This window comes from Corylus avellana, chromosome ca6 (assembly GCF_901000735.1).
Source record: "Corylus avellana chromosome ca6, CavTom2PMs-1.0".
Classification (NCBI taxonomy): domain Eukaryota; kingdom Viridiplantae; phylum Streptophyta; class Magnoliopsida; order Fagales; family Betulaceae; genus Corylus; species Corylus avellana.
In genome coordinates, this window is record NC_081546.1 from 25,112,020 (window position 1) to 25,122,501 (window position 10,482).

The 10,482-nt window shown below is 36.7% G+C and overlaps 1 protein-coding gene across 2 annotated transcripts; it reads left to right on the plus strand.

The window, feature by feature from the left end:
* Nucleotides 1-343: 343 nt before the first annotated feature.
* Nucleotides 344-7,970, plus strand: LOC132184125 (probable inactive poly [ADP-ribose] polymerase SRO3). Of its 2 annotated transcripts, XR_009440536.1 has the most exons (5): nucleotides 344-1,330; nucleotides 1,414-1,655; nucleotides 1,747-1,859; nucleotides 4,712-4,791; nucleotides 7,274-7,970. XR_009440536.1 is itself a non-coding variant. In XM_059597634.1 (4 exons), the coding sequence occupies exons 1-4, from the start codon at nucleotides 414-416 to the stop codon at nucleotides 2,055-2,057; spliced, it is 1,374 nt and encodes a 457-aa protein (XP_059453617.1). In that variant the 5' UTR covers nucleotides 344-413; the 3' UTR covers nucleotides 2,058-2,324. The 2 variants fall into 2 exon arrangements, 1 of the variants encoding a protein (XP_059453617.1); XM_059597634.1 differs by lacking the exons at nucleotides 4,712-4,791; nucleotides 7,274-7,970 and adding an exon at nucleotides 1,956-2,324.
* The last annotated feature ends 2,512 nt before the right edge of the window (nucleotides 7,971-10,482 follow it).

The following is a 10,482-nucleotide window of genomic DNA, read 5'->3' on the forward strand; positions in this document are numbered from 1 at the left end:
ACGCCGAAGTAAACCCAACAATGGTAGGTAAGCCAGCTCCTACGTGGCATTTTTTTTTTAATAGATTGCGGCATTATTTAATGCACAGCAAACTTCGGCCGCAAGTCAACTTTAGAATTACCGTAAACCTTTGGAAGTGCAAATCAAATATCGTATACGGCATTGAACCCACCTCATGAGCGCCGCGAGCATTAAAAAAATAACTAAAAATATCAGCAATCTGAAAGTCCAAAACGACCCTTGATAGTTCGCAGCTCACCGACTAAACTTGTCTGGGGAAGGCAGGGCCAGTTTAGTAATTTCAGTCATTCAAGGAGCTCTATAAAAGGGGTTCGTAGCGATAACAGCTCTTGATTCTCACAGTTGTTTATCAATTTTTAGCGTGTAGGTTGTTGGTGAAGGCTGTAGAATCCATGGCTCCGCATGTAATTGGCCAAAATGACGTAGCAAGGACAATGGTGGAAACTGTTAGGGTTAGGGTTCAACGGAGTCCCTCGTCATCGTGTTCACCACCACAATCATCAAACCCTATCAAACTCCGCGGCTCGCCGGTCCGGTTCATGTTTTACCGGGACGGCTCGTGGATCGATTTCCCGAGCGATGTGCAGGAGAGCATTCGACTGGGGTTCTCTGAGCGGAAGCCGATGATGGACATATCGATAGGAGGGTCGAGGTACATCTTTGACTTTCTGCGCATGTTGCAGATTGATTTCGGGACCGGGAATCAGCGATCGATTGCTTGGATTGACAAAAATAGTAACTGCATTTTCCCGAGGAAGTTCGTCGGCGAAGATATGGGGGACGAGAACGGTGCGGAGGGGAGTTCAGGAAATACGCCGATTAAGATTGAGATTCGAATTGACGGGAGTTCGTGTAAGAGAAAGGGGGAGGAATTGGAATCGAGTTCAAACGGGGTCCAGGATGAGGGAAGTTCGTTGAAACGACAACGTTTAGCGACTGCCAATTCAGAAACACCTATATGGCCGAATGCGAAGATTTTGAGCCCAGGAGACCGAGCTTACTTGGTGGTGAGCAAATTTTTCCTGGTTGGGATCCGGAGGTTTGATGACGCTGCTTCTATCAGCGCAATTCACCAGTGTACGCTCTCGGGGCCGTTGGAGAAAGCTCGCTTCGAAGTTTTTCAGAAGCAGATTGAGACTGTCAAGGCCGCTCGGGGCGCATCGAATACTGTGTATGCCTGGTATGGAGCTTCAGCTAAAGACGTAGCCGGGGTTTTAGCACATGGGTTTTCAGTGTCAAACAAGGTTTCGGGCACTGAAACTAATGGGGTTGGTATATACTTGTACCCCATGGGTTTACCCCATATAAGGTAGATTACGTGATTCTGTTCTGAATTACAAGTTCATTTTTCAGTTATTTTTATTGAGAACTTATGGGTTGGGTTGGTTTCAGTGCTCTGCAATCGGAGACAGACGACAATGGCCAGAAGCATATGATATTGTGCCGTGTTATATTGGGTAATGTCGAAGAGGTCCAGGCGGGGTCCCAACAATGCCATCCTTCTAGTGAAGATTTTGATACAGGTGCAGATGATCCTAAGAATCCGGAAAGGTATGTGGTGTGGTTCGCCGATATGAACAGGAACATTCTTCCAGAGTGTGTTGTGAGCTACAAATCTTCTGATAATTTGACAGGTATCAATGGTTCATCTTGTTTGGTTTGCTTTGATTTTTGTATCTGCTTTTCATGTTTGAAAGCTAGTTGTACCCTCATTATTATTTTCAGGTCAGGTGAGAGGTTCGGCAAAGTATCCGTTTTGGAAATTATTTTCGAAGATGGAAAATTCGCTTCCCGAAGCAAAACTGCAGGAAGCGAAGAATCTGTATGGCGCATTTCGGGTAAGTAGGCGGCTTTTTATTTTGCGAAGATTGTTTTTGGAGTGTGGAAATAAGATCATGATTAATTTTTTCATATATCTATATGGGTTATAACAGGCTGGGAAGGTGACCAGAGATATCTTTGTAAAACAGTTGCGATCTGTTGTGGGGGAACAGATGCTGAAATCAACAATTCGGGAGATTATAGCCTCGGAATGAGGTCTCCAAGATTTTTTTTTTTCATTTGGGAGATATAGAAATATGTTTTGTCATGTTCTATTGGATGCAAGAATTACATGTAATCCTACAAAACATCTAGGATTAGTAAGGAAAGACTCAAACATATAAAAGAAAATTTACTAGTTTGTAGGTTTAGTTTGTGTTCTTTTTTTCCTCCTTTGTTTCTTTTTTTGGGCTTTAATTCACCTCGCCATATTGTAGCAACTATACTTCAATTTCATCAAGAGAAGTTAAGTGTTCATTCTTTGTTTTGTTTTGTTTTGTTTTTTTTTTTAAAAGTACTTCAAACAAGAACTACAAAAGAGGGCTGGGCAACCCCAACACTAAGCCACATAACAACCAAAGCAAACAGAAATTAAAAGGGAATGCATCAAATGAATGATGTGACTCAATGTATTCTTAGCATGAACACCAAGAAAAGTGGCCGCCAATAAAGGCGGGTAAACTAGGCGCGGGCAAGGGCATGAATGTTGCGAGACCCTTCAAGCCTACCCAAACCCCCAATGCAAGGGACGGAGATAGGGGCATGACGTTCAAGATACCCTCAACCCTATCCAAAAGCCTGTTGGGTTACAATATCATCAGAAACATAGAAACAGAAGGAAAGATAGAAAATTTAGGAACACCAAGTTACAAGAAAAATAAAAAACAATAAAAAAAAAAAGAAGCAAAAAAACCCGCAAAATAGCAACTTTGGTGGAGGGTGAGGAGGAGGAAGGTAGAGTGAAGAGGCAGTCCAGCATGAGTGGCTCATGTGCCGGCGCGTGGATGTCAGATGGTGACGTGGCAGGGGTTACAAAAAGCTAGGACACTGGAGAGAGCGGTGGAGTGGCGCGTGGCAAGCTGGGTCTAGCGGAGGAAGGTAGATCTAGCTTTGAAATATCCAATCTGAGAACCTTGACAGATCCGGCAAGCAACATTGTGGAGGAGACGGATGGGGAGGTGGATGATGTGGCTGTCAAGGGGGAGAGATAGTGACTGCGATTTTGTGTGTAGGGATAGATCATCATAGATGATGGATAGAGCCTCATAACTGGCAAGAGGATCTAGAGAGAACTCTAGATGAAAAAAGGAGCTTCTCTCTTGGAGAAGGGAGAAACTTGGTAAAGGAGACAACATGTAGAGAGGAAGGAGAAGGGAAGGCGGAGAGGAGGAGAGTTTTTTTTTTTTTTTTTGCAGACAAGAGTAAACGTTCTATTATCAAAACACTTTTTTTTTTTTTTTTGATAAGTTAAAAAAAAAAATTGTTCACAATTATGTATTGTTGTATAACTGCAACTCATTTGGTTCTTTTTACAACTCTTGCAACTCAATGGGTAGAAACATGAATTGGGTCCTTTTACAACTCTTGTAACTCATTGAGTAGCATGTTTGGCATTGAGTTTGGACGTGCTCTTCTTTTTAAAAAAGAAGTAACTCTATGGGAGCTTAAAACATTGTTATTGGATAAGTAGGTGATGATATTCATACGTGCCTGTCTATGGGGGCTTGTGTTTGGGTGTGTTATGTGTTTAATTTTTGGTGTCAAGTTGTCATTGTGAAGTAGCCAAGGGTAAGTTTGGAAGTACGAATGTGTCTTTGTATTTGATTTCATGCAGATTTTGATGCATCAAAAGCCTCACATGTTTTCTTGATTGAAAGTGCCTTTAATTTGTTTTAGCGATAATCCAATTTTTAATAAGATGTAATAGAGCACTTATATTTTAATTTGTTCAGGATGTGGATAATAGTTATCATTTTTCATTGTTAATATCTATCTACCTAGTTATCGAAAAACAAATATGCATAACTGAGAATTATTACATATCTGATATTGAATGTTTTAAGGGACAAATTTGTTCCTCAAGTAAGAGAGAATGTAGATTCCATCTTACTACTTCTGTCATTCTCTTCCATTTTTGTTGAGACTCCTTCACATACAGTGGAAATCATGAAAAAGCTGAAGAATATCAATAATTCTAAAAAGGAATCTAGAGATAGCGACAATCTTATGAGTATCAGGCATCTTATAGCAAGTTCTTTTTATTCTTCAAGATTAAGATGTCATCTTAATCAATTTTAAATATTTTATTCAAGTTTTTCTGAAGTTTTTGGAGGGTCTGATTAGTTTTTAATTAGGGGATTTGGGTGATTAAAATTGGGGTGATTTCCATTGTATCTCTACTACAGACGGGTAGATAAGTCGAGAAGCCACTGTAGAATTGTGTGTAAAGTTTTTTATTTTTTATTTTTTTTGAAAAAACCATTCTGTTGGTTCTGTAAATATGTAATGGTGGCTGCTCTTAGAGTTTGTGAGAGTTCGGTAAAGAGGTGAGGTGGTGGAATCTGAAGAACTAACTGTAGAGAGTTATTTGAGAAATTAATGGAATCGACTAATTGCGTGTATCGGATCATGGAAAGAAATGGGCTTATATGCCGGGGTAAAAATGAAAAAGTTGTTTGTATGCAACAAGGAACATTAAATGTGGTATGTGCATGAGGTCTTTATGAAGAACTCATTGTTAAGTGTTTTTTTGTTAAAGCAGTATACGATTATAAAATCTGCGTAAGATATCTACAATACTCCATTTGCATCACATGGGTTGTTGGCAAAAGGCTTATGAGCTTCTGACATGTGGGTTTGGAATACACAGAAAGAAATCTGGTCTTGAAGTTCATGAGGCAGCTCATGTAGACTTGTCTTCGGTAGGCATACTGGCTTACCCCATAAAAGGTACTCATATACTTCATCTAGATATAGTTTGATTCTTTGTCATTATATTTTGATTTGTTCCTGTTGATGAGTGAATTTTCATTTTCTTATTAGAGCCTATTGCTAATGAAAGCATATTCTTTTCTTATTTTAAGATAATGGGAATAACAATTTCCGAGGTGCTTTATGTTAGAATTTCACAAAAAAAGGGTATTTTTGTATTGTGTATCAATATGAATTGTCATGTTTCCTTATATATTCTGTCCTTGCTTGTTTCGATTGCTGGTGGTCGGGAGGACGTTCTCGAAGCGCGGTAGTGTGGAAGATGATCCCTCTGTGTCTTATGTGGTGTATTTGGAATGAAAGAAATGCTAGATGCTTTGAGAAATCCACTAGGACTATAGAGGAACTGACTCATCTTTTTTTCATTACTCTTTACTCCTGGACGGCCGCTTGGCTAGCTTCTATAGGGATTAATTTCTTTGATTTCTTATTTCATTTTTCTCCCTCTTAGGCGCTCTCTTTTTATATTTCTCGTGTATGTGGGTGGCGCCCCTCTGAGCTTTTGATTTATATCATTATTACTTATAAAAAAAAAAAAACATGTACCACTAAATTTGACTATCTTTGATATAGTTTACTTGGGTAATGTCTTTAATTCTGTGCAGAAACTAGTGTTCTTTTTAATGTGGTTGGCCAGTTACAAATATGGACGTTATGATTTGGGTTCTGATTCTATCAAAATGCATTGGTTTCAAAATCACATCTTGACTTGAGAGTTCTGGATATCGACCATGTACCACTAAATTTGACTACTTTGGCAAAGTTTACTTTGGTAATGTCTTTAATTCTTGATTAGAAACTAGTGTCTTTTTTAATGTGGTTGGCCAGTTACAAATATGGACATTATGATTTGGGTTCTGATTATATAAAAATTCATTGGTTTTAAAATCACATGTCAAGTTGGAGACCTAGTGGTGTACATGCAAGGTTTAGACTGTTTAGTACACAGGCAGATGACAATTGCCAAAACATGTGATACTGTGCCGTGTTATATTGGGTAATGTCAAAAAGGTCGAGGCTGAGTCTCTGTAATGCCATCCTTCTAATGTATAGTTTGATACAGTTGCAAATGATTCTAAGAATCCTAAACGGTATGTGGTGTTGTGCACCAATATGAGCACACATTCTTCCTAGAGTTTGTTCAGTTATCAATATTTTGTGGAAAAATGCTATTTAGTAGACTACTATAGTATGGTTATACAACTGGAATGATATAGCAGTAGAAATCAGCTCTTAATTATTCCTTTTTACAAGTTTTTTCTGATTCAAAGGCTAATTTTTACTGTTGAATCATTTTAGTTGTAGTCTACTAAATAACATTTATCTTCTTTGTGACTACCATTGATTTCTTATTAATCGGAATTGAAAATTCAAGGCAGGACCATTAGTTAGGTTTTTTGTTTCTTTTATTTGGTTGGTTAGATAAGACACTAACATTATTTCTACAACTTTGCATATATAACCTGTGTGAAAGACTCTTCTCTCCACATTCATGAATCGTTAACAATTTGTTAACAATTTATTTACAGATATTTCAAAATTTCATCAAAATTATTAAATATAATATTTGCCATTTAACTTTAATTAAAGCCCTTATATTATGAAATGGAATTAATACAAATGTCCCAATTGAACAGATATAACTTACTAAGGAATTGAGACCATATAATTAAAATTAGACGCATAATAATGATATTTATTACATGTAGCTACCATAATTGTGGTAACAAACTCCTCCAATGTGCCTCCAATGGGGTGATTATCCTAAAATTGCGTCGACAATCTAGACAATTTGTACTTCTCCCTATAGCCACCATATCCACATTGTCTTGGGGATATGATGGCTATAGTGGGAAGTATTGATTGTCCGGGCTGTCGACGCAATTTTAGGATAATCACCCTTCAGCCTTTGGAGGTGCGTTGGAGTTTGAGTGGCGTGTAATAGATGTCATTATTGTGCGTCTAGTTTTAATTATATGGTCTCAATCCCTTAGTAAGTTATTTTTGTCTGATTGGTACATTTGTATTAATTCTATTTCATAATATAAGGGTTTTAATTAAAATAAAATAGCAAATATTATATTTAATAATTTTGAAATATCTGCTAAATAAATTGTTAATGATTCATAAAAGTGGAGAAGAGTATCACACAAGTTATATATGCAAAATTATAGAGACAATGCGAGTGCCTTATCTAACCAACCAAATAAAAGAAACGTCTTGCCTTGAATTTTCAATCCTGGTTAGTAAGAAATCAATTGAAGTAGCAAAGAATATTGATTAATTGCATTTCCCACTACAGAAGATTTTAGTGATTTGAAAAATTAAGACACAGTGACCACAAATCGGAAGCATCACGTGAGGTATCAATGGTTCATCTTGTTGTGTTTGCTTTGATTTCTCTATATCCACCTTTCACTGCTTTCATTATTATTTTCAGGCCAGTTGAGAGGGTCAACAAAGTATCCATTCTCCAAATGTTTTTTCGAAGATGAAGAGTTTCCTACAGGCTACAGGTCATTCTTCCCCTTGAAGTTTATATTTTTATAGTTGTGCCTAAATCAAATGAAGGAGAATATACACCTCTAAGGATGAAGGTTATATTGAGGTTAAGCTATGCCTATGCCATATCGTGTAATGGGTTGTCATGAACCTCATTCATGGTTGAGTTGGTGACCATCTTTCACAGAAGTTGTTTTGTTAAGAGTATGGCAAGAAAAAGGAACAAAAAGGAATTTGCTCTTATGTTGGGCTGCTGACAGGCAAAGAGCTGATACTGGCAAGGTTAAGGAAACAGGGCTTTTAGCATGGCAAGTAAGGAGGCAAGAACTCAGACCGACGCAAACAATCTATAACCCAAACCGGTGAGCTTAGGTTGATTTGATTTTAAAACTTTAAAAGGGAAGATATTGGCTCGACTTAGGGGTGAAATTTAGGAGTACCGCAACTTTTTAGTACAAGATCCTTATAGACTTGACTTTTGCAGTATTTCACAGCAATTAAATTTGCTTGTGGCACTTAGATTATCATGTCAGTTTGTAAGAAGCTAGACCAACCAAAGTTGTGGATTGATTTGGTTTGATTAAAACAATGAGATTGGTTAATCGGACCAACATATTGTAAGACCCATTTCTCTCTCTATGGTGTCTTCCTTGATGAACCGAGTTTTTATTTTTTCAAATTGGGTTGGGTCGGAAGAATTTCTTTTCATCTAATTTATAATAATGACATGTGTCATTTGAGCATGTGAAAGTTACATGTTTTTTTTAATAGTAGGGATAAACTTGAAAGATTTTTATTAAAAAAAGTTAAAAACATTGCATCTAACATGTTATTAAAAAATCATTTGTTTTTTACATGTTAAGAGACACATGCCATTATTATAAATTAAGTTGGAAAAAATTATTTTAATCCAATTTGGAGGAAAACTCCGACCATTATTGATTACGAAACGTTGTGGAATATTGATGGGAGCATGGGTCAATCTTGGGGGCCAAAGAAGTAGATTGGTGAATAAAAGGTGTCCAAGATATAAAAATCCATTTTTGGAGAAATGAAACACAATTTCAAAACAAATGTGGGCTAAGCACATGGGTTGGTCGGAATCGATAGCTCTCAGTCTCATACATAATATGCTCAAACCACAACCGTGTGGACGTTATTTCACAAAAATCTTGAGAGAGGTGACTTTCAAGATAGCCCATATTAAGAAAAAGATCTGTTTACGATTCTTTGGCCACATAAATTCTGGACCTATTTAGATAATTTTTTTTTTTTTTTTCAAGTCTCTTTCTATCTTCCTCTAGTTGAAGGTATTGACACTTTTGAGAGCGCTTGCCCCTTTACTTCCCACATGAAGAGGGACTGGTGTCCATACAATTAGTTGTCAAAATTGCTAGCAATTTGGGCAGCTATTGTGAGAAAATTCATGCGGACTTAATTGCTCAGGTAGGTAATTGAACAACTCAAAATTTATTTAAGCAACGAAGTCTTATATGAACCTTTTCACAATAATTACCAAAAAACTAATGAGTAATGTTACATATATTCTTAATCTCACAATTATATTTGGAATATATTATTATTAGATTTTGATCAAATGACGAGAGTGAGAGCCACCTAAGAGTACCTAAGAGTGGAATTAAAAGAATGAAAATGTGTATAACATTATTAGTTAATTGTTGTACATGGTGGGCAGGAAAAAGACTTCTCGACACCTACCCTCTTGTCGTCTCTCTTCTCATTTTATTTATTTATTTATTCTTGACCCGAAAGCCACTCACTGCCAACATTATTCCTTCTGGCTTTTTTTTTTTTTTTTTTGGCCGCAAAGAGTAGAAGAATTGATGTCAATTACACGTCAACAATTAGGCATCACCTCCTTCGTCAGACTTGTGCAGCAATATCACCAGTCATGGTGGTCCTTTTCTTGGCCTGGGTATCAAGATCCTATTGGACGAGGCTTTCAAAAGCTCTTCTTTTCCACAAACACTGTATGGGTTAGGTTGGGATAAATGTGGGGGACTTTTTCTTTTTCTTTTTTTTTGTTCTTTTGGATTTCCTTTATTTTCTCCTCGAACTGTTTTGTATTTTATATGTTCATAGCAATGGAAACCCCATCTTACAATTTTGGTAGTGCAATCCACCGATCCAAAAGTGAGTTGGATAAGTTGCCTACTGCATGGGCCAAAAGGAAATGAAAGGGAATGCACTTTTCCTAAAATATTTAACTGAAATTAGAGGTAAATTGTGTAATCAGAGTTCAAACTCAACCGCTTTTACTATGATACTATGTTAATTAATATAAACCATAATTTCTCCTAAAAATTGAATTTTATATGAATGGGTAAATTTAATTATTTAATTAATACTTTAACAATTCTGAGATAGCCAATATAAAACTCATCTGTTGAAGTAGACTGTTAGACAGCTCAAAATTTATTTAGACAGGTGAATCGTTTATAAACTCTCTCATAATTAGTATCTAAATTATCAAATTACTAACAATAGCCTGTTAATAATTATTAAAAGTTACTGGAATTCCAGCAATGCAGGCCTCCGCTTGTTTGGATTCTTGTTCAGAAACTGCAACAGCATTTACAAAAGTAGACAAAAAGAAAGAACCGCATTATGGTCTGGCCATTGATGGTGTATTTTGTTGGGTACTTTTGACTCTTGAGTGTTTTTGGTTTTTTTATGTAAAAAATTGCATCCATATGATGATGCCTTATGACTTGAGAGCAGTCATGTGCACTAATATCAAGTCATGGCCCCATAACTATCATTGCATATTCTTACCACCATTTACTCCGAAAGGTTGGAAAGTTGTCTACGTACGGACCCCCCCGGGAAACCCAACTTTTTGGAACCCATCTGTATGCCATTTTGAGATTGAGATTCCCTGGCAATAGTGAAAGAATTACTAATGAATTCTTTTTGAAATCTTAGCTATTCATTTTTATCTAACAACCACAAATTCGTCACGTGTTTTACTTAATATAAAATAAAATAATTTATTAAAAAATATAGGGTGGTTTGGCCACCCCATTTTCCTCCTAGGGAGTGACCGGTCACCCCAGCTTAACCTAGGGGTGGCGTTGTTATTTTTAAAATTTAAATAATATTTTATTATTTTATATTAAGTGGGAC